We start from the raw sequence: 27,779 nt of genomic DNA on the forward strand, positions 1-27,779 counted from the left end.
TCAGCCACCCTCCATCTAGCGCTGGAACCAGCGACGGCTCAAGGCGTGCTCTGTTTAAAATGCCTGTTCCAGGCAATCAAGCAGGTTTGATTGGCTGAACACTCCTTTTATAATTTAATTTAGTCAGGAATCGTTTGCAAGGTAATAAAAAGCGACTCTGCCTCCAAATACATTCATTTAATTCAATGAGAGACGGTTGCTGCAGCGGGCTCGCCTCAGCCGGCTCCCCTCACCCCATCACGGTGACATCTCAAAGTGCTGCTCAGGGCCGTATATAAGAGTCACGATCCGCAGTGACAGCTTAATTGTCTCAAATGCTGACAAGGGTCACCCCAACCAGCCATCGAGAGTGGCGTGGAGCCGGCTGGGGAGGCTGCGGAGAGGAGGATTTATGGCTGGCAAATAGTTTTGAATTCCTCTGGTTGCGCCTACTAAATGATGAACCTGCCCCCAGGGGATTGGGGCTATTGATTGTAATTTGCAGTTAAGCCCTCGCGTTCTGAGGAATCAGCATAATAAATACCCACCGTATTATGGCTGGGACGTGCCTGCCTGCAGGAGAAGGAAGCGGAGGTTTTCCCGGCTCGGGTGCTGCAGCAAGATGCTCTCTCTGCCCCTGCATTTGGGAGAGCCACAGGCTCCATCACTGCAGGGAAAAGGTCCCCAGTTTGGTGGGATGCAGAACCCCAGTGCTGGAGTGGGGAGACTGAAGTGTTCTGAAGGGAGGTGGAATGTCCTGCTCGTGCAGGGAGAAGAGGATGCTCTGGTATTTTTGGGGTGATGGGTGTCTAGATCCCTGCCAGAACCTCTGCAGCTGGTTGGTCCCAGCCCAGCTTTGGAGAGGGGTGTGAGGGGGTGCATTTGTTCCTCACTCCTATGTTCTGTGATTTCTTCTAAACTTCCATTGGTTTTGGGGACAGGAATGGGTCAGGGCCATTTTCCAGCTGTGTATCTGTGCTACACTGAGGCTCATCTACATCCCGGGAGGGATGTGGGACAGTCCAGCTGTGTCACCAGGGATACAAGGGACAGGGACCACGGGAGGAGAGAACCCTCACCCCTCCAGCCGCTCCCTCCCTGCTGCTCCCCAGCTCTGTGAGGGAAGATCAGCTCCCATCCTTCTGCTCATGAGTGGAGATGAGAATAATAGCAGTCATCAAATATGCATTGGGTCCCTCCGTGCAGCAGCGATGGTCCCGCAGCTGCCAGGGGAGGGATGGTCCCCGCAGGGAGCGGAGCTGGGAGCACAGCACTGGCAGAGCACCGAGCCAGCCCCACGCCGTGCAGGGCAACTGGCTACCCCAGGTGAGTGGCTGTGGGTGCCCCGGCTGGGTGGCACCTCCCTTGGGCTTGCCGGTGCCGCGGTGGCTTGGCCGGGAAGGGACCTTTGTGTGCGATGGTGGATTTTAAGTGAACGCTGCAGTTCAGGTTCTCCCGGTCAAGATGTGTGGTATCCCCTCACCTCTGCCTGTCCCTGCCTGTTCCTGCCTGTCTGCTTTTTGTCTTTATCTTCCCCTATCTCACCTTCTGCCTTCCCACCTTCTCCACAGCCACACATTCCCACTGCCCTCCAGAGCAGAGCGGCCTCCCCTGAGCACCCCCTCCTTCTCTGGAGCCCTCTACCCCGTGTTTCCTACCATCCCTTCCCCACATTCCTTTTATGTCGGGGCTGTTTTGCCCCAGGAAAGCTCCTGGGCTTGGCTCTGGGACTGAGGTGATGGCACAGGGCTGTGACCTGGCTCCAGGGCTGCCAGCCAGCATATTCCTGGGTGCACGCCAGCATCGTGCCCAGCTGGTCTGTGCTTCCAGCATCTGCTCTGGCCTATCTCCTCCCATAACACTTCCCTCGTGGGGAGCAGGCAGCAGCTGGCAGGCAGGAATTGCCATGTATTGCTCATATGCTGGGTCCCCATCCTCATTTTGGAGGCAGGAACTGGAGGGGGTGGAGATTAGCCAGGTCAGGGGGGTGATGGGTGCTTGGGGGAGCAAAGAAAGATCCCGCAGTGCCTCAGGGGCTTGGATGGCTGTCATTGTCACATTGCTGGAAGGGTCCAGTTTATCCCCATGCTCCCAGCATCACTGAAGCTGTGATTGGAGTGGCAAGAGCTGTGGCTGGGCTTCTTCACCTGCTCACAGGTGTGTGAAAGTGGATGTACAATGACGCAGAACTGAAGACAGGGAAGGGGATGTGCTGAGAGCTGCTGCCACAGCCGGGAGGTGCTTGGGCTGGCTCCGTGGTGCCAGAACGCGGAGCTCCCGGGAGGCACGGCAGCGCCGGGGCCGGCGTGGTGTGGTGTGGTGGCACGGAGCCCTGCTCCGGCTGTAACTGGAAACAGGCTGTAAGCGGACCCGGGGCCAGCTGGTGACCGCAGACCTGCCTGGAGACGTGGACCTGCTGCCTCTGGAGCTCTGCCCACCGATGCCGGCACTCCAAAGGTACAGTCCTGGGCAGCCGCGCGTCCTGCCGGGCTGGGGAGGGTGAACCCCCGAGGCCAAAGTCTTCATCCCCTCCCCGCATCCAGCCATGGCACAGCCTCAGGCTGTGGCAGTGGGACAGCGGCTGCCCCGGGCCGTGTCCCTCGGGTGAGGTGGCTTTCCCTGCCTCACCCACGTGGCTGGAGCCATTCAGGACTGACCTGACCAAAGGATGCTCTGGGTATCTTCTGACAGAGCTTTGGTACCCACTGCCACCACAGAGATCCCCCACCACACAGGTTTCCCTCCTGTGCACTGCTGCTGGATGCAGCCATGCCCAGACGCCCTGGAAACAGCCACCAAGTGTGGGTGCCCCTCCCACCCCCTGCCTTTGTGTCCATCCCGCTGCATCTGGGCACAAAAGCCTCTTGCCCACCTCTGCCGTGCCAAAGGCAGATGAACCCTATGCCCAGGATGAAGAACATGGGGAGGTGTTTTCAGGGTCTGGTATGGAGGCTGAGACCATGGAAGGCAGCATCTGTGTGGAATGAAGCCCCTTCTCTCTCCCTTTATCCCCCCTCTCGGAGGGCCCTTGTCATGGGCAGGGAGGCACCTCGGGCACAGCCACGGCAACTGCACGGGCCTTGTGCCAGCGCCCGGGGCACCGAGAGCACTGCCCCGGCCGCTGCCCTGCCTGGGGGGAACAGAGGTAGGGACCGTGGAAAGCAGTGGGATGGTGGCAAGCACTGCACGAGGGGTGGGATGCAGGGGGTGACCAGCAGCAGCTTTTCACCAGCCGGGTACCCCTTTGCTCTCTGCCAGCAGAGAGGGAAGGGCTGTGTCCATGTCCGAGGTGGTTCCCTGGCACATCGGGGTGCCCAGGCTCTGTGTGCCCATGCCGGAAGGAGGGGTGGGACGGTGGTGTGGGGCAGGCGCCTCTGCCCCTGGCAGGGCAGGCTCTGTCAGCCCCGTATGGCCCATGGCAGACCTGTGCATGGACTGTGCCAGTGCCAGGAAGGGCTCCCACAGGGTGATGCTCCTGTGTGGCTTGGGCTCTGCTGATGTTCCCTCCCACTGATCCTGTGTTTCTGTCACTCCATAGACCCTCTCCTGATGCCTGCTAGGTGCCTCTCATCCCATTCTGTCCCTCTGCTCTCCCTACACTCCAGAGCTGCCTCCATCTGTGCAGACCAGGATGTCTCTATCCCAGAAATTAATGCAGGGAGCAGGCAAAGCCATGGGATCGTAGTGGATGCCCCTCCACTGTAGATGTGGCAGGGAGGGACCAAGCTGGGGAGAGCACAGTGCCAGGAGGTGCCAGCCATGGGCTCTCCTGATCCTGGGGGAGACCAGTGCGTTCAGTCCAGCAGCTGCTGCTGGTTCTTCGGTTCTGCCAGCTGCTGCACAGCTGGATGCTTCTCTCTCCCCAAACATATCCCCTGTAAGGGGGTGCAGCAGGTGCTGCCCCTGCCCACACCAGCCCCATTGCTGCCTGCAGGTGATCCATGTGGGACAGCGAGTTCCCACCGCTGCTGCTTAAACTTTGATGAGCTGCAGCCGCAGGAATCCAGGCCTGGCATTAACATTTGATGTGGTCACCCCGCGCCTGGGCACGTGTGTGCGCAAGCACGCTGCTGGCACTGCCGCGGGTCACACGCGTGGCACATGCAGCCCCCCTTGCACGTGTGGCACTCTGCACGTACCTGCCACCCGGCATGGCATGAGGAGTGTCCCCGTGGGCTCTGGGCTCCTCAGTGCTTCCCAGCGGGGCTGTGGAATTTGGTCTGGTATTGGGTCCCTCCCTTGCGTTTCTCCTCTTGGGTGTGTTCCCACTGCTGCCTTGGGCTCTGCAGAACTGTCACCTCCCTTTTGGTGCCGCCGTTTGGCTTAATGGATCCCTGGGCTTCATCCGTCTCCGTGCTGACTGGAGGAAGAGGCTGATTCCTCAGAGGGGCAAAGGAAGCCCTGAGGCGTGGAGAGGTGGCACGATCCCGTTTTGGGGTAACGGTGCTGTCCCCTGCAGCGTCCCCCTGAGGGGATGCTCCCAGCAGCAGGGGCCCTTCCCTGCTCCTTCGGAAAAGTCTCGGGGCTGGCGTGGTGCATTCCTTACATTATTCATGCTGCCGCGAGCCTGGTGGTTGGGTTACAGCCGGAGCCCAGCCACCGGCACCGCGCTGCCGATCCGCGGGGTGCGCGGGAGGCAGGAGCAGCTCCGCCGGGCTGCCCCGGGGCCGTGTCCCGCCGCCCCAGCGCCATGCCAAGCGGGCGGCCACCGGCGCCCGAGGGAGCCACGCACGGGCATGTGCCTCGCCAAACCCGGGCACAGGTAAATACCCAGCCGGGGCAGGCGGCGGGGTCGGGAGCCGGCCGGTGTGCCGGGAGCAGGCTCCTGCCGGCGCAGGGCGTCATCTCCCAGGGCCCCGCTGGGGCCGGAGCATGAGCGCCCGCCACTGCCAGGATGGTCGGCAAGAAGGGGGAGCCCAAAGGGAAAGCGGGCAAAGGGAAGGGGAAGGATGGCAAGAAGGGCAAGAAGGAGGATCCCAACGAGTCAGAGGATGCCTCGGATGCAGAGCTGCTGAAGGCAGAGGAGAGCGAGACGGAGGTGGTGGAGGAGGTAAAGGAGGAAAAGGAGGAGGAAAAGGAGAAGGAAAAGGAGGAAAAGGAGAAGGAAAAGGAGGAAAAGGAGAAGGATGAGGAGGAGGTGGCTGCAGAGGAACCCAAGAAGGGGAAGGGGAAGGAGAAGAAGGGGTTGCCCAAGGCAGGAGTGGCGAAGAAACTGGGCCTTGGGAAGAAGGTACAGCAGGAGACGGAGGAAGAGGAGGGTGAGAGCAATGCTGCAACAGCCAAGAAGAACACGAAGGGCACCTCCAAGTTGGTGATGGGGCTGGCAACCGACAAGAAGAAGAAAGGGGCCAAGGGTGCAGAGGCCAAGGGCCAGCCCAAAGAATCTGTGGAAGCCGGCCCAGCCGAAGAGGAGGCGGCCGCGCCACCGAAGGCCCGGGCGAAGCGGAGCCTCCGCAGCACCTCGAAGCTCTTCCTGGGCTTCAAGAACCTAGGGTTGCGTCGGCCCAAGAAGGGACAGTTCAAGAACACATCCCGCTTCTTCTGGGGGCTGCATAAGCACAGCACCAAGAAGAGGAAGAAGAAGAAGAACAAGGGGGTGCTCAAGTCCACCTCCAACCTGATGATGCGCTTCAAGCGCGTGGGCAAGAAGAGGAAGGAAGAGGAGGCCAAGAAGGAGGCACCATCGAAGCCATCCTTCCTGCTGCTGCGGCGGGGCGGGCAGGCCCCCGAGGACGGTGCGTCGCTCTTCCGCCGGCGCCCGGAAAGGAAATTCAAGCCACGGGCGCAGGTGCTGAGCAAGGCAGCCGCCGCCACAGGCTGGCTGGCCAGGAAGGTGCTCTCCCGGCGCGGGCGGCTGGTGGGGGGCGGCCGGGCGACTGACACGGCCTGGCTGTCCCGTATCGGTGCCAAGAAGCTGCCGTTCCCAGCGGAAGACGAGATCCTCAGGCACCGGGCCAACATGAAGCGGATCCCTGGCAGCGTCGGGCTGTCGGCCCCCAGCACTTCGCGGCAAGGCAGCATGGTGAGGCGGCCGTCCCGGCGGCGCTCCCAGCGTGCGGCCGCCGAGCCGACGGTGCCGCGCTACGGCTGGGCCGAGGAGGAGAACGGAGCCTACAGCCGCCGGCGAGGTTATGGCAAGGAGGATGGAGCCTACGGCTCCCACCGTGGCTATGCCAGGAAGGAAGATGGAGCCTATGGGCCTTGGCGCAGTCACGCCAAGGAGGACGATGGAGCGTACGGCCCCCACCATGGCTATGCCGAGGAGGATGGAGCCTATGGCCCATGGCATGGCTACAGCGAGGAGGAGGATGGAGCCTATGGCCCCCGGCACAACTACTCCGAGGAGGAGGAAGGCTACATGCAGAGCCCAGCTTACCCAGCAGGGTACGGCTTTGAGGATGTGGTGCCGACCCCCTACTCTGACTACCCTGGCTATGAGACGGAGGAAGAGTATGACTGCTATGGGGGATTTTGGGAGGACGGTGACCAGGCAGGGCACCCCTATGGCTACTCAGAGCTGGAGGATGAGGGACCGTTTGGTGGTGGGTCTCCCCTCAGCCTCTACGACCCGTACAGCAGCGACCCAGAGTATGGTGAGGAGGTGGCAGGGCCCTTCGGCTACAGCAGGGACCCCTACGAGGACTTTGGGGAGCCCTTTGATGGGGGGTACCCTGGGGGTGAGTACCCTGAGCATCGCATCCAGTACAGCGAGGGCGGGTGGGCACCGCACGCCCAATCCTCCTGCAACCCCTACGCCCTGGGCCTGGAGGAGATTGCTGAGGGCGAGGAGCCCGAGGAGTGGGAAGAAGAGGAGGAAGAGGAGAAGGAGTATCCTTTCTCCATCCTGAGCGCCTCCTCGCTCCGGGGCATGCGGGAGACACTCTCCTCCAAGCTCTCCCTCAACAGGAAATTCAGGCTCTTCCCCCGGCCCCAGGTCAAGCTTTTCGGCAGGGACCGCCTGGACGTCCCCCTCCCGCCGTCCCCCCACCTGCCCGCCGCCCGTGACGAGGACGACTACGACGAGTGCGAGCCGCCGCCGCCTCCGGCAGCCCCCGGCCCCGCGGCATCCCCGGGACGCCGGGTTTCGGCAGCGCGGGCGTGCGGGAGCCCTCTGGGGCAGTTCCTCCAGCGATCCCTCTCGATTCCCCCCAGCCGCCCGTCGCGGGGTGCGGGAGGGCTTCGGGGGTCCCGCCCCCCCCAGCCCTCCTACAGGCACTCCAGCCGCAGGCTGGCGGGGATGGAGAGCGCCGGTTTGGGGGGCCGGGACCCCGCGCCACGAGCATCTCCAGCCAGGGACCCTTCCCCAGCGGCGGGGCCCTGGGGGCAGCCCCCTCCCCGGGAGCCGGGGGCTGCGCGCCGGCCGTCGCTCCGTAACCCCTTCGCCAACCCCGGGCGCTCCCCGTCGCCGCCGCCCGTCCGGCCGCGCCCCGGCAGCACGCGGGGCGAGGGGCCACGGCGATCCCCCTCCCTCGGTGCCAGCCTCCGGCGCTTTGGCCCCGAGCTCCCCGCTCCGGCCGCCCCCCGCTCACCGGGGCCGGGGGGGAGGCGCCCGGGGGGGCCCGCGGCGGGGAGACCTCTGTCATCGCGGCGGAGCAGTCCCCCCGGGCTGCCGCTCCCCCAGGCCTGGCCCCGGCTTCCCGAGCCCCCCACCAAGGCGGTGAAGCCGCTGCAGAGGACCCCCTTCCTGGCACCATCGTCCCGCCCCGGCAGCCGCCGCCTCGGCCCCCCCGGCCCCTCCTGGGATGAGGAGCTGCCCCACTGGCACGGTGCCCCGCGGGGTCCCGCCGGGGTGCTCCCTCCGCCCAGCCCCGCTCCCAGCACCCCCAAAAGCTTCATCCAGCGCATCGGGCAGCCCCTTGCCGGGATGGCCCCCCCCTCCCCACCATCGAGGCCATCTGCTGAAGTGGGGGGCCGCAGCCCCTCCAAGGGGCGCTCCGTGGCGCAGTCTCTGGCTTCGCTGCTCGTAAGGAGCATGAACCCCACCAAAGCCCCCTCATCCTCACCACCCACCCGCCATCCCTCCACTCGCTCTCCCTCCTTGCCCCGGCGCCCATCCCGGCGAGACGGCAGCACCCGCAGGTCTCCGAGCCCACCCTCTGGGCGCCGGGGCTGGGCCGACGCCGGGCGCCCCATCCTCCCCTCCAGCCCACGTGGCAACCGGAGCCCCTCACCGCCCCGTCGTGCCGCTTTCCCACCACCCCACGGGCGAGCCCCCGGCTCTCCGGTCGTCCCCCGCCACGGCACTCGTCCCCCGGGGCCGGCGGAGCCCATCGAGGGTGACGGGGCGGCCGGGGAGGAGGGCGCGGGGCGCTACGCGGTGGTGACGCCGCAGGTGCAGAGGTTGGGCTCCTTCCGGCGCGCATCCCGCATGTACAAGCAGCACTGGTCCACGCAGCACGTCGTGCGGGTGCGGGAGATGCCCGACGCCTGGACAGCCGAGCAGGGCCTCCCCCAGCAGCCCACCCAGCGCGGCCGGCGGTGGGCGAGCCAGTGGGGAGCCGACCTCGCCCGATACCTCTGCCAGCGCCCGCCGGCGGGGGGCTGGCGGGACAGGCACCCCTGGGCGGACGGGTACCTGCGCACCAAGCAGCCCTGGCGCAGCAAGGTAATGCGGGCGGGGAGCCCCCTCGGGGGGATGGAGCCGGGGGTGAGCTGGCAGCCGGCGGGACCCCGGGCGGGGTGGCGAGTTGAGGTGGCCGATGGCTCTCCCGGGCTCGAAGGCACCGGTGCCGAGGGGGTTGCAGTGCCCAGGGTGGGGGGTAAATGGCTGTGGGTGGTTTGGGTGCTGGCGGGGGTCCTCCCGTAGGGAGCAGATTGGAAGAGGGGACCATCGCCTGCTGTGTATCCCCCCACGAGCGGCCCCGCTGGGGACACTTGATTCTGGCGTATGGAAATGCGGAGACCCGATCCCGCGGGGACAGGTGCAGGTGGCACGGTGACCCGGCGGGGTGTCCGCTTTCCTGCCCACCGCCTGGCCGGGCGCCAGCGCAGCCTCCCGTGTGACACCCGTCCTGCGTCACCTCTGCGCTTGGCCGGGGGGAGAAGCCTCAGCCCCCTTCCATCGCCTCCACTGGAGGTGATGCCCACAGAGAGTGGGAGCGGGATCCTCAGGACCAGGTTTTTTGCGGACCAGCCCCAAGGCGGCCTTGGTGGCCCCATGTTCCTGTGTTCCAGCACTGCTGCTCTCACCTGACACACAGTGCTCCTGCTGGGGGACTGGTTTTGGGGCTGTGGGGTGTTTTCTTGGGGTTCCCGCCATTGCTGACTGCGTGTCCCCTGGTTTGGGGTCACAGATGGCGTTTTGGGGTGGTGGTGGTGGTGACTGGGTGGGACACCTGAGGGTGTTGGCACATCCCTGCCATGATGGGGTGGTTGCTCCTTGCAGATGCAGTCGCTGTGCAGCCTGCCCATTGTGCGGTACCAGGAGCCACAGGAGGAGGATGGGTTGGAGGACATGACCCAGCTGGAGTGAGTGTCCCTGTCCCCTGTACCATGACTAAGTGCTGTGTGGGACAATGGGGCTGCAGCCTCCAGCTGCACACCCCTGACCCTGCTATCCCACCCCATCTCATCCCAACATGGGCTCTGCTTCAGCCTCCTGGGTCTGGGAATGCAGGGGACACTCTGGGGAGAGCAGACACTCCCTTGTTCCCCTGTCACCCCCTAACTCAGCCTCTGCTCCATGCCAGGGACCTCCAGGAGGCTGCGGTGCTGAGCAACCTCCGGACGCGGTTCGAGCGCCAGCTCATCTACGTAAGCATAGAGGGGCACGGCATTCCCCAAAGGCTGCAGGTGTGGGGTCTTTGGGGAGTCATCACCCTCCAAGGGCTCATGGCCCCACACCTCTCTCTCTGGCAGACCTACATCGGCAGCATCCTGGTGTCGATGAACCCGTACCGCATCTACAACATCTACGGGACGGAGCAGGTGCTGCAGTACGAGGGCAGAGCCCTGGGCGAGAACCCGCCGTGAGTACCAGGCTGTCCCCAAATGCCCTGCGGGGATGGGGTCACTCCCACCCTTCACTTTGGGCATCCTTGTGCCGGGGCAGCATGGCACCGCACCCCTCCTGCTTCTCCCCACCCCAGGCACCTCTTTGCCATCGCGAACGTGGCCTACTCCAAAGTGATGGATGCCAAACACAACCAGTGTATCATCATCAGGTGGGACATGGTTGTCCCCATGCACAGCCCCCTGGGGTGGGCCCTGATCAACACCTCCCTAATCACTGTGTTACTGCCACCAGCCTGGCTTGGCCCTGGGGTGGGGTGCTGGGGGATTTGGGGGGATTTGGGGTGGGCAGCCCCTGCTCAGCTGGTGACAGCCCTGGCTGTGCCCCTGCTCTGCATTCCAGTGGGGAGAGCGGCTCAGGGAAGACCGAAGCCACCAAGCTGATCCTGCGCTACCTGGCAGCCGTCAGCCAGAAACGCAGCACTGCCCCACAGGTAGGGTGCTGCCCTGGAGACATCCCTGAGTCCCCATGTCCCCAAGCTCTTCTCCCACCTCCCAGCACTCTCTTCCATCCCTCCTCATGGTTCTGCTGCTCTCTCCTTGTCCCCATGCTTCCACCTGGACCATGGCAGATAGAGGTACCAAGGGGACACATGGGCTGGGAAGGTTCAGGGGGACAGAGAATTGTGGTGGCATCTTGGCCATGGCACCCCAGGTGCAGGGGGGAAGGCAAGAGGGACAGCAGGAAATCAGTGCCTGCACATGGATGGAATCTCTGTGCTCTCCCACATCCTCATTTAACCTGGCTGTGGTGCACACCTCAAGTTTGGGCACCCACGGGTGTCTGCATGCAGCATGGGGTGGCAGGGAGGGTGGCAGGGTGACAAAGGGGGTGCCCTAGCCTTGGAGATGTTGTGGGCTGTGTGGGGTGCCCAGGCTGACCCCCCCCCCAGCTCTCCTCATCACCACGACAGATCCTGGAGGCGACCCCCCTGCTGGAATCCTTCGGCAATGCCAAAACCGTGAGGAATGACAATTCCAGCAGGTTTGGGAAATTTGTGGAAATCTTTCTGGAGGAGTAAGTAATGCTGAGTAACATCCGTGTGGGTGCTCCCACCCTATGTCCCCTGCTGCCCCAGGGTGTCCAGCCCAACCTAGCCCCTTGTCCCTCAGCTCTGAGAGGACACACGGGGATGTTTTTGGGACAAACCTGGCATTGGAAAGGTGATGGCACCTGAGGACAGGTGGCTGTCCCTGGCATAGGGGCAGGGACACTGTGACCTGGGCTGCCACCCTGACCATTCCCAGTCCCCATCCCTGCCCTCGTATCCCATCCCATCCTCTCTTGGCCCCACTGATCCCAACGGGGGGGTACCTGATATCGCCTTGGGGTGCAGTGCTCGATCCAGGTGCAGACACTTATCCCTGCCCACCCATCCCTGGTGGGGGACACTTGGGGACCAGCACCGACCCCCAATGTTTTGAGGGGCACTGGGGCATGGCTGGGTGCCTTGGGAGGCCACAGCCCCTGCCCAGGCTGAGGTTGCCAGCCGGGTGCCCACTCTCACCCTTGCAGCGGCTTGATCTGCGGTGCCATAACCTCGCAGTACCTGCTGGAGAAGTCCCGCGTGGTCTTCCAGGTGTGTGGTGAGGGGATCCTGGGCTCTGCCCCCCACTCTGCCCCCTCTGCCGCCCCCTCCCCAGCTCTGTCCTCTGCTCCCCAGGCCAAGAGCGAGCGCAACTACCACATCTTCTACGAGATGCTGGCAGGGCTGCCGTCCCAGCAGCGGCAGCGGTACTGCCTACAGGGCGCCGAGACCTACTACTACTTGAACCAGGTAGTGTGTCCCCTCCCCAGCCCCCCCACAGCCTCATTTTTGGGGGGCTACCCAACCTCAGGGTGCTGGTGGGTCCCTCAGTCATCAGGGTGAGGATGAGGAGGATGCTCAGGGTGGGGGTGACCCCCCGCACTGGGTGCTGACCCCGCCCAGACCCACTGATGGACCGAGGGGGTTGTGCCAGGGTGGGAACTGCGAGATTCCCGGCAAGGACGACGCTGAGGATTTCCGTCGGCTGCTCAACACCATGGAGGTGCTGAACTTCAGTGTGGACGAGCAGAACAGCATCTTCCGCATCCTCTCCTCTGTCCTCCACCTGGGCAACGTCTACTTTGAGAAATATGAGGTAGCTCATCCTCCTCAGGCATGATTTAGGATGTGGCAAATGGGGGATCATCACATCCCATGGCATCCCTGTGTCCTGCAGACTGACTGCCAGGAGGTCGCCACGGTGGTGAGTGCCACAGAGATCCGGACGGTGGCTGAGCTGCTGCAGGTGTCCCCTGAGGGCCTGCAGAAAGCCATCACCTTCAAGGTGACGGTGAGTGCAGGGGGCACAGGCTGGGAGGGTGTCCCTGGCCCCTGGGGACCATGGCTGATGTTGCTCCATCACACCATCTCCCAACCAGGAAACGCTGCGGGAGAAGATTTTTACCCCTCTGACTGTTGAAAGCGCCGTGGATGCCAGGTAGAAGGAAGGGGGGCTGCACAGCAGGAGGGTATGGGGGGCTCTGATCCCCAGGGATGGTGTGTGGATTAGACTCTGTGGTGATTAAAGCTGATGCTGTGGTGGGTGCTGGCTGTGGCAGTGGGGTACACTGGTGCCATTCCAGAGCTCCAGCACTCTGCCCATGTCTCCCCTTCCCAGGGATGCCATTGCCAAGACCCTCTACTCCCTGCTCTTCAGCTGGCTCACGGACCGCATCAACAAGCTCGTGTACCCGCGGCAGGAGGCCCTCTCCATCGCCATCCTGGACATCTATGGCTTCGAGGTGAGCAGGATTCCTCCCACCTCCATCCTGGCTCAGTTCCAGCTCCATCCTCCCAGGCTCCATGAATCTTCCTTCTTGCAGGACCTCACCTTCAACAGCTTTGAGCAGCTGTGCATCAACTACGCCAACGAGTACCTGCAGTTCTTCTTCAACAGGATTGTGTTCCAGGAGGAGCAGGTGGGGCTGGTGGGCAGTGCTGGGCTCTGCCCCTGTGCTGGGCACTGCTGTGGGGCTGGGGGCTCCAGGCTGACCCAGTGCCCGCCCTGCAGGAGGAGTACCTCCGGGAGCAGATTGAGTGGAAGGAGATCCCCTTCAGCGACAACCAGCCGTGCATTGACCTCATCTCCCAAAAGCCCTACGGCATCCTCCGGATCCTGGATGACCAGAGCTGCTTCCCCCAGGTGAGGGGGTGTCTGGTGGTGAGGTGCAGCCGGCACTGGGAGGTCACTGTGGCTGGGGAATCACCATGGCTCTGGGCTGTCCTGGACAACCTGGGAACCCCCCGGGTTCCTCCAGGCTGGATAAGCCCAAAGAATCATAGAAACATCATGGAATCAGAGTGGTTTGGGCTGGAAAGGACCTTGAAGATCACCTAGTTCCAACCTGCTGCTGAATTGCCCGAGCCATATCTCACTCCTGTGTCCCTTCCCAGGCCACTGACCACACGTTCCTCCAGAAGTGTCACTACCACCATGGGACAAACCCACTCTACACAAAGCCGAAGATGCCGCTGCCCGAGTTCACCATCAAGCACTACGCAGGGAAGGTGACCTACCAGGTGTGTGACATTGGGATGCTCAGCTGGGCTGTTAAGGCGGCTTAAAGAGGAGGTTGATCCTGCACCAAGGAGAGAAATGCATCCCAGCGGGTCTGGCTGGGGTCCTGCAGGTCCTTGTCTCACCCTGTCACCCTGTCAAGCTCCTCACCAAGAGGTTTTGCTATTTGCCAGGTTCACAAGTTTTTGGATAAAAACTATGACCAGGTCCGTCAGGACGTGCTGGACCTGTTCCTCAGCAGCAGGACCAAGGTAGGGTCCTGCCTGGCCCTGGCTCTGCAGTGACACTGGGCGCCAATAGCCCCCTTTCATACATCCCTTTCCATGTCCCCAAGAGTGTGTCCCCATAGCTGGTGAAGCCCCGGGGGACCAGGAGCAGAGGATGCCTCTGGCTCCACGCATGGGATCCTCTGGGCTTTGACCCCTCAAGCATTTGGCACAAACAGGCACACGGGCTGCTCTTGTGCTTTCTGTCTTTATCCATATCCTCATCCCTATCCCTATCCAGGCAATCCAGACACAATTAGGGGATGTGACTTGCTCAGGGCTGGGCAAAAAAGCAGTGGCCAGGTTGGAAAGAGGATCCGAGAGAGCTGCACCATCCTGGCCACCTTCCTCCTCTCTAACGCTTCCCGTCTCCCCAAGGTGGTGGCCAACCTCTTCTTCGGCCATGCCCAGGTGATGGCCCGGCAGAGGAGCCTCATCAGGAGGAGCAGCACCAGGACACGGCGGTACAAGGCTCCCACTGTGGCTGCACGGTTCCAGCAGTCGCTCCTGGAGCTGGTGGAGAAGATGGAGAGGTCAGGGTGGGCAGGGTGGGCAGCCAGGCTGTGCACTGGGCTGTTGGGAGCAGGGTGACAGCTGGACCTGAGCCCGAGGTGGCCAGGCTGGCTTTGTCCCCTGTCCTGTGTGGCTGACAGGGTCTCTCTGCCACAGGTGCAACCCCTTCTTTGTGCGCTGCCTCAAACCCAACAACAAGAAGGTGAGAGCTGGGGCTCTCCTGCCCGTGCCGGTGCCTGTGCTGCCCTGGTGGCACTGGGAGAGTGGTGGGCACACAGTGGGTGGGGGTTTGCCCATGCAGTTGCTGATGCTTCTCTCCACGCCCTCCCCAGGAGCCAGGGCTCTTCGAGGCCGACGTGGTCAGAACCCAGCTGCGGTACTCGGGGATCCTGGAGACCATCCGCATCCGCAAGGAGGGCTTCCCTATCCGCATCCCCTTCCTCGTCTTCATCGACAGGTGCCTGTGGGCTGCAGGTTGGGCACTGCCATCCCAGCGAGGGGAGACTACAGATCTTGTGGGTGTTTTGGGGGGCAGCATTTGGGCTGGGGTTGCCCCACAGCAGGAGCTGGGAACCCCTTGTGTTAGTACAGAGCTCTGGGAGAAGCTGCATCTGCAGGTGCAGTGCTTGTCACCATGGAGAAGGTCTGTGCTGGTGTCCCTGTGCGGTAACAGTGTCATGGGCTCACCCAGGTATCGCTGCCTCGTTGATATGTGGTCCAATGTCATTCCCAACGGAGCCAACTGTGTGGAGATGCTGAGGAGCCTCTGCCCCGTTAACCCCAGCATGTACTATGTCGGCGTCACCAAGGTACTGTCCCGGGAGGGGACTTGGTTCCAGTGAGCCCCTGGGGGTGGTGGCCAAGGTGGGGAGCTCACAGCCTCACCCCTGCTCCCAGCTCTTCCTGAAGGAGCAGCTGTACCAGGCTCTGGAGAGCAAGCGAGCCCGTGCCCATCACCTGGCCGCGCTCACGCTTCAGCGCTACGCTCGCACCTTCTTCATTAAGCGGCGCTTCCGCTCCCTCCGCCGCAAGATCGTCCTCCTGCAGACCCGGGCGCGGGGATACCTGGCCAGGTGGGGGTCCTGGGGGGTGGCAGGTGGGCTCTGGTGGGTGGCAGAGGGTGACGGGTGCCCTCCCGCAGGCAGCGGTACCGGCGCATGCGGCGCACGCTCATCAAGTTCAGGTCGCTGGTGCACATCTACGTGAACCGCCGGAGGTACCTCAAGGTGAGCTGGGGGCTGGCACATCCCGGGGGCTCCAGGGGACCTGCTGCCACCCTGCTGCATGTTCAGTGGTGGGTCTGGGGAGGGCACAGTGGCATATCCAGACTGTGAGTCTCCCCACATGCCACCCTACCACCTCCTCTGTGTCCTATTGGGAATGGGCAGTGCCTCTTTGGGATGAAAACTTTGGTGATATTGGAGGGGGTCAATGGGATCCCAGGGTGCTGTGATGCCTCAGGGTGTCCCTCCCTCCGGTGGGGCTCAGCATGGCTGCTCTGCTTGCAGAGGAAGGAGGATGCTCGCCGGCGGGCTGAGGAGGAGAACGAGAGGATGAAGCAGGTAAAGCCGTGTGGCACCGGTGGGAGTGTGATCCACGTGCAGCCCGTGTCGCTGTGCCTTCATCCCCGCCACGTGCTCGCCCATCCCCGTGCCCCTGGCCGTGGCACCCGTGGGTGCTGGGGCAGGGACCAGCACTGCAAGTGGGCACATCCCTGTGCCGCGCTGGCAGGAGCTGACGCGGAGGGAGGTGGTGGATGTCACCCACCTGGAGATCCCGGCCGAGCTGATGGGGCTGCTGGAGGCCGCTGCAGGTGAGCGGGTCCTGCACCGCCATCGCTCCCAGCCCCTTGTTCCCTACCCCACGGCCGTGCCGTAGCTTCCCACTGTGCCGCAGCCGCCCGGGAGGTGAATGCCGGCTGCGTGGTGCTGGTGCCGCCGCCGGCGCTGCAGCCCGACCCCCAGCTCACCCTCCCGCTCGACATCAACGACTACCCCATGGCCAAGTACGTGCGGGGCCACTTCCAGGTAAGGCGGGCGCCGCGGCCCGGCAGCGGCGAGTTTATTTTTCCCATGGGCAGACGGCTTTTGGGGCATCCCGGGCACCCCGGTCATGGTGGAGCAGTGAGGTTCAGGGTCCCCGCACTGTCCCACCAGGCTCTGCCCTGGCTCACACGCTGGGGACACCACGGGTAGCAAGAGAGGCTGGATCCGGGGTGGCTGTGGTGCTGTGGGGAGCTGGCTGCCACCTCCCTCCCTCCCCGTGGGTTCCTGTCGTCTCCAGAGGCCGGGGGGACCCTGCTGAGGTTATCGGAGAGAGACCCGCTGAGCCCTCCTGGACGCCCGACGCGGGGCGGATCCGGAACGCTGGGGCGGGAGACCAGGTCGCTTTGCTCCCGGGACCCCGGCCCCACCCACAGTCACTTTGCCCCATTCCTCTTCCTCATCCCTATTTTTGTCCTGTGTTTCCCAGTCCTCGGCATCCTGAATGACAGCACCGGGGCTGGATAAGGCTCTCAGCCCTGCCAAGGTGTTGGCATAGAACCACAGAACCACAGAATGCTTTGGGTTGGGAGGGGCCTTAAAGATCACCCATTTCCACCCCCTGCCATGGACAGGGACACCTTCCACTATCCCAGGTTGCTCCAAGCCCTGTCCAGCCTGGCCTTGAATGTTTCCAGGGATGGGGCAGCCACAGCTTTTCTGGGCAACCTGTGCCAGGGCCTCACCACCCATCTCTGGTGCTGCCAGCACAGCCTGAGCCCCTCCCTGCCCCACTTCCAGAAGGCTGCTGACCCCATCCTGCACCCCAGTCCTTTGGCAGCCCCACAGTCTCCACCCAGCACCAACACCATGCTCAGCACCATGGGACCAGCCCCTTGTGGCCTGAGGCTGTCCCCAGGTAGCCATGGGTGCGGGTGTCACCGCAGGAACCGGCATTTGGGATGCTGACGGCCCCACTGAAAGCCCCCCTCACCCGGCTGGATGAGGAGCTGTGCCACGAGGCTCTCAGCCTCTTCAAGCTGGTAGGTGGGATGGGACAGGATCCATCACCGCAGTCCCCTGCCTGCTCCGTGCCCAGAGCCAGAGGGAGGACCTGGCTGTCCCTGTGGCAGATCCTGCGGTTCATGGGGGACCCGGGGCTGGGCGGCCTGCAGGAGACCCTCTTCGGCAACTACATCGTGCAGAAGGGGCTGTCGGTGCCAGGGCTACGGGACGAGCTCCTGGCACAAGCCTCCAACCAGGTCTGGCGGAACACCAACGTCAACAACGAGGAGCGGGGCTGGCTGCTGCTGGCCGCCTGCCTCAGCGCTTTCCCTCCGTCCGCTGCCTTCGACAAGTACCTGCTCAAGTGAGCCAGGGATGGGCACTGGGATGGGGAACAGGAATGGCTGGGACCCACAGGAATACACTGGTACTCGTGCCTGGGAACAGTGCTGGGGCTTTTCAGGGCTCACCTGGCACCTGTGCCTGAGGATGCTGCTCAGGCCCCACCAGGTTCCTCTATGATTGCTTGGGCCAGCCTGGCACACATGGCCAGGTCCTGTTGGGGATGCTCTGAGGTCCCTTCAGGATCCCTCTGACCAAGCTGGCATACATGCCCATGTCCCTCTAGGTTCCTCAGGGCCAGCCTGGCACATGTGCCCAGGGATACTGGCCAAGTCCCACTAGAGATGCTCTGAGGCCCCTCCAAGATGCCTTGGGCCAGCTTGGCACACGTGCCCAGGATGCTGCCGAGATCCCTCCAGGGATGCTCTTAATCCCTCTGTGGTCCCCTGTCCCAGTCTGGCACGCATGACCCTGCCCATGTCCCTCCTGCAGCATCATCCCTTCTTCACAGGTTTGTGTCCGACTACGCCTTTGCTGGCTACAAGCCAGTGTGCCAGCGCAAGCTGATGCACGCCATGGCCCGCTCCCAGCTGGGCGCTGCGGCCGCCCGCACCTTCCCGCCCTCACTGCTGGAGTGGACAGCGAACCGGCAGCAGGCCAGCATGGCCCTCGACCTGCACTGCTTCAACGGTGAGGGCAGCACGGCTCTGGGGCGTGGTGTTGGCCAGGGTCGGTCCCAGAGTGACCACCCTCACGGGCAGGGGGGACTGGTGGCACCCGCTCACTGCCCGTCCCTCCCCAGGTGACCAGTTCTCCTGCCCCATCCACTCCTGGAGCACGGGCGAGGACCTGGCAGGGGATGTCCTGAAGCACAGGTATGTGCTGGCTTGGCACCCACCCGCCCAGCAGGTCACGGTGTCACCTGGGGCTGTCTTGGGTGCCCCCAGGATCTGGGAGCCCAGGTGCCCAGCTCGTGGGCAGGGTGTCCCTGTGGAGCCTGTGTCCATCCCCAGTGTCCTGCTGTTGGCAGGGGGCTGTCGGAGGGCTGGCGTGGCTGGTCTGTAGCTATGAAGGCGGGTGCCCAGTGGGCTGAGCTGGCTGGACACGACTATGTCCTGGACCTTGTCTCTGACCTCGAGCTGCTCCGGGGCTTCCCCAGACAGAAATCCTGCTTCCTCATTGCATGGGATGGGACCGAGAGCCACAGCAGGGACAGCCGGCCGTAGGTACCCGGGCAGGGATGGGTGCCCCACTGTGGGGCTGGTGGGGGGAACGCACCGGGCTGGATGGGTGCTGGTAGGGGTGGGTGGGCTCTGAGGGGAATCTGGTACCCAGTGGGTGCTTGATGAGCACTTCCTCCCTCTCTGCAGGGTGCTGGGACATGGATTGGATTTGGATGAAGTGCCTCCTCCCCCAGCTGTGAAAGCCCCCACACTGCCCTCCGTAGAGGCGTATCACCCCCATGGTAGGGCGTCATTTCCCCCAGCTCCTGTCCCCCAGCGCTGCGACGAAGCCCTGCCATGCCACTGGTTCACCCTTTGTCCCCTCACAGACGGGGAATTTGGGGAGCCGCGCAGCCAGAAGGGTCTGGACCGGTACCTGGACAGCCTGTTCGACCCCGTGCTCTCCTACGGCAATGGGGTGAGGGGATGTCCCCCTGCCCGAGGCATTTTGGGGTGCAGGTGGCTTGGCCACTGTGCCCTGATGCCTGTCCCCCAGGAGCTGGAGAAGCCATCCATCCTCTCAAAGAGGCTGAAGGGAGGAGGTGGTGTGGGAGGCGAGAACGGCGGCGCTGACGCCAATCGGAGCGAACCTCCCGGGCCTGCGGAGACGCATCAGCCGAGGGGTGAGCACCTCGAGCACTCCCACATCCCCACCCAGCTCCCTGCCTCAGTTTCCCTGTCTGACCCCTGGTGTGAGGAACATCCCCGCGCCCAGAGCCCCACAGCCCTGATTGAGCTCTCATGTTTGTCATCACAGGCACAGAGCCAGACCCGTCCCCGCAGCGCCGTGCAGATGTCAAACAGCCACCCGGACCCTCGGTCAGTGCCACGGGGCCGGGAGGGGTCGAGCCCCTTCTCTGCTCCAGGGCACCTCTCTGGGGCAGCCCCTGGGGACGGGAGCAGCTGGGGGTGCCAGGTGATGATCGCATCGTGTCCCTTGCAGGGCAGAGTGGCAGAGGGGACGCCAGCCCATGTGCCCCAGCCCCGGCCCTACTTGCAGAAAGCCGGTAAGGGGTCGCGGTGCAATGGGATGGCCACAGGGGCTCGTGGCACTGAGCCAGGGCCCCTGAGCCATGTGCTTGACTCCGCAGCGGCCGTGGGCCGGCGGTGGCCGGGAGAGCCGGTGCGGCATTCCCGGCTCAACTCGGAGCACTTCCCGAGACCCACGCACGACATCCGCAACATCATCCGACAGTGCCAGCCAGCCCCGCGCAGCTCCCAGCCCCACAGGTACACACCTGGGCCCCCAGCCAAGGCACGGGCTTCTCCTGCCCGCGGGTGCATGTGCTGGTCCTGATGCTGGGGTGTAGGGAATGAGGGGGTGCAGGGAATGCTGGGGTGCACTGAGTGATGGGGTGCAGGTGGTGTCAGCTACAGGGAATGTTGGGGCGCCGGTGATGCTGGGGTACAGGTAATGTGGGATGCTGTCTCAGCAGCAAGCTCTTTGGGAAGAAGCTGGACCCCCACGAGGAAGCCATGCAGATCCTGAAGGAGCAGCTCTCAGCTGCCCGGGTGCCATCAGCTGTGGTAGGGATGTGGCTGCCCCTGTGTCCCCCTGCCCGGGCTGGGGGTGTCACTGGCACTGACCACAGCCCCTCTGTACCTCACAGGGGCCCAAGGAGGTGGTGGCTGCGGTGAAGCCGGTGCCAAGTGCCAGGTACCAGCTGCGAGCACTCACAGGACGTCCTGCAGCCACACAGCCTCCAGGTATTGCTGGGCAGAGCTGTGGCACTGGGGGGGCCATGGTGGAGTGAGGCACCTCATCCTCCCAGTGGCACAGGGTGATGCCTCGTGGGGTAACTGCTGTGTCCGGCTCAGCCAGAGAGCTGCTCCCTGTGCCTCAGTTTCCCTGGATGGAGGCAGCTGTTGGTGGTTCCCCCCAGGGATTGCGAAGCTTTCTGTCCTTTTGCAGTCTTTGTCTCACGAGAGCTCCCATCCGAGGCGCAGCAGGTCCAGACCCAGCTGCACCGGAGCTGCAGCGAGGACTTCTACACCTACCACAATGTGCCCTGGAAAATATTCATCCGGAAGGAGGTACAGATTATGGGGACACTTGGGGACAGGTTGGTGCCAAGGTCCTACTGGGATAAGGGGGTTTACACCAAGGTCTTTCCCCTGGCAGGTTTTCTACCCCAAGGACAGCATCAACAACCCACTGCTGCTCGACCTCATCTTCCGGCAGGTGAGGCACCGAGCTGGCCCCGCAACCCCCAGGGGTCCCCTGGGAGAAGGGGTATTTCCCAGCGGGGTGATGGTTTACTCATCCCACTGTGGCCATCCTGCCTTCCCTGCTGAGCTGCCGTGGAGGAGCTGGGGCTGAGGGACACATTGCTCCTCCCCAAACAACCCCACTGCTCCTCACCCCCATTCCCAGATCTTCAATGATGTGCTGTCTGACACCTGCATCCGGATCAGCCAGGAGGAGCGGCTCCGCTTGAAATCCCTCTTTGGTAACCCTGTGTCCTGCTGCTCCCTGCCTGAGGGGCTCACACTGGGGGGCCCCAACCTGGGGAGTCACATCCAGCCACTCTTGTGCCCATCCTCATCCCCTGGCTATCTCCAAGCCATGACTGGCTCTGCTTAATCCTGGGTAGTTTTGTTTCCAAAAGTAACGATCCCCCTGTAATTTAGTGCTCCACAACACCACAAATTGAGTCAGGTCTCAGACAGCTCTTTGGGGGACACACATCTGTCTCTGCAATACAGTCCTGCCAGGCATGGGGAGGACATGAGCATCCCTGCTTTCGCTGGGAACTTTGTGCACATCCTCCCCGGGGAGGGGATGCTCACAGGAGGTATTTCCCCCTCCCCACAGTGGAAAACAAGCTGGACTCCTTCAGCCCCGTGGCCACCGAGAGTGTCAAGAGGGAGATCATCGCCGCGGCCCGGGATGGCTGCGAGGTGTATTTCTCCCGCCTCTTCCCTGCCACGGTGAGGGTCCGCCTGCAGGGCAGGTCGGGGTGGCAGGCACTGTGTCCCTGTGCCCCCGGCTGAAGTGCTGTGCTGGCCCACAGGGCAGTGTGGGGACGGGTGTGCAGATCCTGGCCGTGTCCCACACTGGCATCAAGCTGCTGCGGATGGTGAAGGGCACCAATGTCCCCGGGGAGCAGCTGCGGGTGCTGCGGGCCTACAGGTAGGAGTGGCCAGGGTGGGGTGGGTGCTGTGGGTGCCACAGATGCCAGGTGTTTCAGCCTCCCCTCGCCCTGCCCCAGCTACCCCGATGTGCTCTTCGTGACCACCCCATCCAGGAACATGCTGGAGTTCAACCTGCGCAGCGAGAAGCTCATCCTCTTCTCACCAAAAGCTCCCCAGGTCAAGGTCATGGTCGACCACTTCATCACAGAGCTCAGGAAGGTGGGGGGTGCCCTGGGGCCAGGGTGGGTTTGTCCTGGGGGTCGGACCCTGCCCGTGTGCCTGGGGTTGGGGTGGGCAGAGGAGGGCACCCTGCGAATGGGACCATGGCTGGATTTGGGGGAATGGTCCTGAGGCTGTGGGTGCTTGAAGTCCCTGTGCTGGGCGGGATGTTGGTGCCCCTATGTGCACGGGCTGTGCCAGACCCCCTGTGCTCAGGACTCCCAGTACGTGGTGGCCGTGAGGAACTACAGCCCAGAGGATGGGGGCCAGCTCAGCTTCCACAAAGGGGATATCATCCACCTGCAGTCACTGGAGCACTCTGAGAGAGGTTAGGGATCCCCAAAGCCCCCCATGCCAAAATGCCTTTAATGGGGGACACAGGGGCAGCAGACTGACAGCTTGCCCTGCCCTGGAGGTGGCTGTGCACTTGCCTTGCATCCTGTGACACCCCATGTCCCCATGGTGTCCCCATATTGCCTCTGCAGACCACTACTATGGCTGTGTGGTCCGCAAGAAGGTGATGTACCTGGAGGAGCTGAAGACAGGCACCCAGGATTTTGGTGGGTTCCACGGTGTCCCTCTGTGCGTCCCTGGTGTGCCCTGAGCTGTGTCCCCTCCTGAGGCTGGGCGACGGGGCAGGGTCCTGCCTCTGTTACCCCTCAGCAGGATGGTTTGTGGTCTTTTTGGCACTGACCTGATGCAGGGAGATGCTCTCATGCAGGTCCCACCCTGGGTGGCACCTGGTGCTGCCCATGTCCCTCAGGTGACAGGCTTTGTGGCCTCTGCTCTGTACCTTTCCCTTGAGTGATGCCAAACTGCAGCTGCATCCAGCCAAAATCCATGGCCAGATCCTTGAAAAGGGGGCAGAGGCAGGAGGGAGCAGGCAGAGAATTTTGGGGGTGACCCCATGGCTGCCAGCCCAGGGCCATCCCCACCATCTGTCTGGCACAGGGTGGAAGTTTGGGGCCATCCATGGCAGGTCAGGGCTGTTCCCTGCCGAGTACGTCCAGCCCGTCGTGGCACCCGACTTCGTGCATTTGCCTGCGGAGAGGAAAGAGGAGCCCAGGGACAAGCAGGGCAAGGTGGCGGCTTCGGCGGCCGTGGCCGTGGCTGTGGCCTCTACTGCTGCTGCCCAGGAGCTGGACCGAAAAACTGAGGTGGGTCCTGGCCTGGGGCTGTCCCCTGGTGCTGGCTGTGCCTGGTGCCCATTGCCCTGCTCCGCAGGTGTCCCCAGCCAGTGCCACCTTTGCGGAGGGTCCGGAGGGAGATGGCATCAAGCAGCTCGGGGATGTCATGGGGGCCTGTCCCATGCTGGCCTTTGCCCAGCGGCATTTCCGCGCAGCACGACATGGGACCACGTGAGTGTCCAGTGGTGGGACAGGGACATGCCATGGTGGGGACACCTGTGCCCACCTGCCCCCTTGTCCCTCTGCCAGGGACTCCCGTGGGATGAAGGCACCAAGTGTGCTGGAGATGCTGACATTCACCAAGGTATGGGGAAGTGGAGTCCTGGGGTGCCCCTGTCCTGTTGTCACCTGCAGGTCCCCTTGAGGTCCCAGCAGGGTCCCAGAGCTGGGCCTCTCCCCCTGCTCCAGATTCCCATTCAGGAGTCACTCATTGAATTTGTGGATGGTGGCCTCAACAAACTGGCTGCTGAGGCTTTCCAAGGTAGGCAGGGGCACGAGTGTCCTGTCACCTTAGCTGTCCCCAGCCCTGTCCATGGAGGAGGGTGGGGCTAGACTGGGATGGGCAGGTGGGGTGTCCTAGGGGAGTTTAGTTCTTCTGGTTCCACTGCTCCATGTGCCCAGGAGGTACCTCCCCCAGGAGAGCATGTCTCTGGGGGAGGGACATGCTGAGCTGTGTCGCCATGTGGCTTTGTTGTCCCCAGCCGTGATGAAGTTCATGGGTGACCACCCTCTGCGGGGACAGACGGAGCTGGACGCCGTCTGCACCATCCTCAAGGTAAATCCACCACTGGGACAGTGAGTCTGGAGGGTGGCCTGGGCAAGGGGTGGCAGAGGGGTGGCAGCTGTGCCTGTCCCCCAGCTGTGTGCGGAGCACGAGGTCCTGAGAGATGAGGTGTACTGCCAGATCATCAAGCAGATCACTAACAACACCAGCTCCAAGACGTGAGTCCCTACACCCATCTGGGACAGCAGAGGCTGGCACGGGGACACTTATGTCCCTGGCCAGGCTGAGCTGCTCCAGCCTGCGGGGAGACCCGGGGACCTCATCCTTGCAGAGGGCTGCACTGCTCCCCAGGGTGATGGTGCCACCTCAGGCACCCTCTCTGTGCTCGGGGGATCAGCCCTGGCTCTTCCCACAGGGACAGTTGCCAGAGGGGCTGGAGGCTGCTCTACATCCTCGCTGCCTATTACAAGTGCTCCGAGGTGCTCCGGCCCTTCTTCGTGGCCTTCCTGCAGGATGCTAGCAGGCACCCAGAGCTGCCTTTCCACGGTAGGGGCCGTGCACACCCCAGGGTGCTGCGTGTGCAGTGGGAAAGGACAGCCCAGGTGTCACAGAGCTCAGGAAGGGCTCTAACAGAGCCAGCATGACAGCTCAGCCCCTTTCTTCATCCTAGTCCCTGTTTCTGCCAGGCATCGCCAAAGCCTGCGAGCAGAACCTGAGGAAAACCCTGCAGTTCGGTGGCCGCAGCCTCTTCCCCAGCAGCATGGAGCTCAAGGCCATGGTGGTGAGGCTGGGGGCTCGTGGGTGCCCATGGGGTGGGGCAGAGCTGGTGTCAGCTTGAGATCCCCCCCAGAAGTTCTGGGTACCCGCATGGGCTCAGGTTCTCCCCCCCTGAGCTTGGGATCTCCCTCAGACACCACCCTAGAACTGAGCTGATCCTTTTTGGGGATCTCCCCAAGAGAGCACAGTTCTTCTTAGGGTCTGCTCTTCGCTGCTTTGGGTGTGCCCTGAGCTTTCAGGAGTCCCCAGTGGGGATGGAGCTCTGTGGACATGGAGTGGGGGTATGATGGTTCAGCTGGGCAGGATGGGCAAGAGACAGGATGATCCCAATGGGATGGTTCCTAAGGGATAGCTGTGGGGTTTGGGATGTCCTGTGGCATCTTGCTGTGTGGAAGGCCCCCCTGCACCCCAATGTGTCCTCCTGTGCAGGCCGGACGCAGCGCCAAGCGCCAGCTCTTCCTCCTGCCCGGCGGCATCGAGAGGCACCTCAAGATCAAGACGTGCTCGGTGAGCCAGGGGGGACAGGAGGCTCAGTGCACCCCAAGACTATGGTGACACCTCAGTTGTGGGCACCCAGAGGGTGCGGATGTGGGGGCCTGCACCTTTTGGCTGTCCTCACTGTGGGACTTCATCCTCTGGGAAAAGTGGATCCCTTCTCAGGGCAGCTTCATGGGATGAGCCTCAGTGCAGGACAAGTTGGTGACCCAGAGCACAACAGGGAGATGTGGCAGTGTCCCAGCCACCTGTCCCTGTGCCCAGGTGGCTCTGGATGTGATTGAGGAGCTGTGCTGCGAGATGGGGCTGCAGAATCCAGAGGCTTTGGAGGAATACATCCTTTTCGTGGTGACCGACAGAGGTGAGGGGCTGGCAGGGATGAGACAGACGGGACAGGACAAGATGGGATGGGATGGGATGGGATAGGATGGGATGGGACGGGATGGGATGGGATGGGATGGGACGGGATGGGATGGTACAGCCACGCAGATGGTGTGGTGGCCATGTACACACGTGTGGTGGCACAGGGCAGAGTGTGCGGCCGCTGACCCGCCGGGAATACATCCTGGATGTGGCTGCCGAGACGGAGCTCCGGGATACCAGCTACACCTTCTGGTGCCGCCGCGTGGTCTGGAGCCAGCCCCTCAAGTTTGACAATGAGCTCTACGTCACTGTCCACTACAACCAGGTCGGGCGACCCCATCAGCCTCCCCCAGGGCCACCTCCCTGTCTCCCTCAGAGCGTGCCCTGTCCCCAAGCCGTGTCCCTGTGCTCTTGTCACCCCCCCAGGTGCTCCCTGACTACCTCAAGGGCCTGTTCACCATCCTGCCACCGGTGAGGCCAGGAGAGCAGCACTTCCCGCACGTGGCCAAGCTGGCCGCCCTCCAGCACCGAGCCAAGGACCGCCACCACCTCCCCACCGTGTACGCAGGGCACAGGGCACCTGGGGCGGGGGGAAACACATGTCCCATGGGATTTGGGACCCACTGGCCAGTGCTGGCCCTGATCCCAGGCTCCCCACAGGCGGGAGATGCAGGACTACGTCCCTCCGCAGCTCTTCCGCCTGCTGAAGCCCCAGTCCTGGCTGCAGATGGTGACCCAGCACGTGCAGCAAGCCCAGGCACTCAGTGCCCACCAGGCCAGGGCACAGTTCCTGGGTGAGGGGACAGCGATGGGGACAGGGATGGGGAGGTGATATTGAAAGGGAGAGGATGCTGAGAGATGCAATGCTAATGAGGACATAGTGCTAATGAGGATGTAATGCTGCTGGAGATGCAGTCCTGCTGGGGATGCAAGGCTGCTGGGGATGGGATGCTGCCTGGAGGGTGATGATGATGGGGATGGGATGCTGCTGGGACAGGCAGCCCTTGTCTCTGTGTGGAGCCTGGGGTGCTGCATATGGAGGGCAGGATGCATTGGCAGGACAGGACAGGATGGGCTGCTTCCAGGCCCACGCTCGGACACCCAATTCCCTTGGCTGCTCCGGGGTGCAGGACCGGGCAGGTGGGGGTGGCAGTGGGCACTGAGAGCCTGTCCTCTGCCCTGCAGGGCTGCTGAGCGCCTACCCCATGTTTGGCTCGTCCTTCTTCTACATCCAGAGCTGCAGCAACAACGCCATTGTTTCACCCTGTATCCTGGCTGTCAACCAGAATGGCCTCAACTTCCTCAGCAAGGAGACCCATGTAGGTGTGGGGCTGTGTGGGACACATGGAAACATGGAATGGTTTGGGTTGGAACAAACCTTAAAGCTCATCCGGTTCCAATCCCTGCCATGGGCAGGGACACATTCCACTAGACCAGTTTGCTCCAAGCCCCGTCCAACCTGGGGTCCCCAGTCCCCTTGGAGGGGTTCCCAGGGCACACTGGCCACCCCCCCCCCATCCCCTCCTAGGAACCCATCGCCAAGTTCTCGCTGAATGAGATCCAGTCCACACGGACGCAGCGGCCGACGGCCGGATCCAGCTATCCCTATGTGGAGATCACGCTGGGAGACCTCCTGGCCCAGGGCATCACCCAACTTCAGCTGGAGCAGGTCGGGGACACTTGGGAAGGTCGGGGGAGCCCCGCTGGGGTTCCCACGGTGGTGGCACAGCGACTGACCACCGGTGTGTCCCCGTCTAGGGCCTAGAGCTGTGCCGTGTGGTGGCCGCGCACATGGAGAGGCTGCTGGGAGCCCGGGAGAAAAGGCTGACGCTGCCGCCCAGCGAGATCACCCTGCTCTGAGCCCGCCGTGGCCTTGGACCCCTGGCACCCCGGACCCCTGGCATAGGGGACAGAGAGTGCAGTGACCCTGGGGTGTCCCCAGCCTGGCCAGTGGCCGCTGTCCCCCTGTCACCAACCCACTGTTGTTCTGGGGTTTTATACACGCCCGGGAG

The 27,779-nt window shown here is 63.3% G+C and overlaps 1 protein-coding gene across 1 annotated transcript; it reads left to right on the plus strand.

The window, feature by feature from the left end:
- Positions 1-5,599: 5,599 nt before the first annotated feature.
- Positions 5,600-27,779, plus strand: MYO15A (myosin XVA). The gene is made up of 64 exons (XM_048320808.1): positions 5,600-8,584; positions 9,365-9,447; positions 9,669-9,732; positions 9,838-9,947; positions 10,068-10,142; positions 10,334-10,424; positions 10,563-10,568; positions 10,905-11,008; positions 11,507-11,570; positions 11,655-11,768; positions 11,953-12,114; positions 12,196-12,309; positions 12,398-12,456; positions 12,637-12,760; positions 12,842-12,937; positions 13,030-13,161; positions 13,413-13,538; positions 13,710-13,787; positions 14,181-14,335; positions 14,472-14,517; positions 14,648-14,772; positions 15,007-15,124; positions 15,213-15,388; positions 15,457-15,541; positions 15,824-15,877; positions 16,047-16,128; positions 16,212-16,342; positions 17,245-17,340; positions 17,431-17,666; positions 18,156-18,334; positions 18,447-18,519; positions 18,675-18,866; positions 19,015-19,109; positions 19,197-19,285; positions 19,364-19,490; positions 19,625-19,686; positions 19,811-19,874; positions 19,959-20,097; positions 20,304-20,394; positions 20,478-20,574; positions 20,780-20,901; positions 20,990-21,049; positions 21,242-21,317; positions 21,683-21,798; positions 21,882-22,000; positions 22,080-22,221; positions 22,438-22,549; positions 22,707-22,781; positions 23,173-23,378; positions 23,446-23,579; positions 23,658-23,712; positions 23,817-23,889; positions 24,110-24,183; positions 24,268-24,350; positions 24,548-24,678; positions 24,819-24,913; positions 25,339-25,416; positions 25,669-25,765; positions 25,932-26,092; positions 26,194-26,327; positions 26,428-26,561; positions 26,953-27,086; positions 27,296-27,436; positions 27,526-27,779. Exons 1-64 carry the CDS (start codon positions 5,600-5,602, stop codon positions 27,625-27,627), a joined length of 9,753 nt encoding a protein of 3,250 aa, XP_048176765.1. The 3' UTR covers positions 27,628-27,779.

The sequence above is a fragment of the Corvus hawaiiensis genome, chromosome 16 (assembly GCF_020740725.1).
Source record: "Corvus hawaiiensis isolate bCorHaw1 chromosome 16, bCorHaw1.pri.cur, whole genome shotgun sequence".
Lineage (NCBI taxonomy): Eukaryota > Metazoa > Chordata > Aves > Passeriformes > Corvidae > Corvus > Corvus hawaiiensis.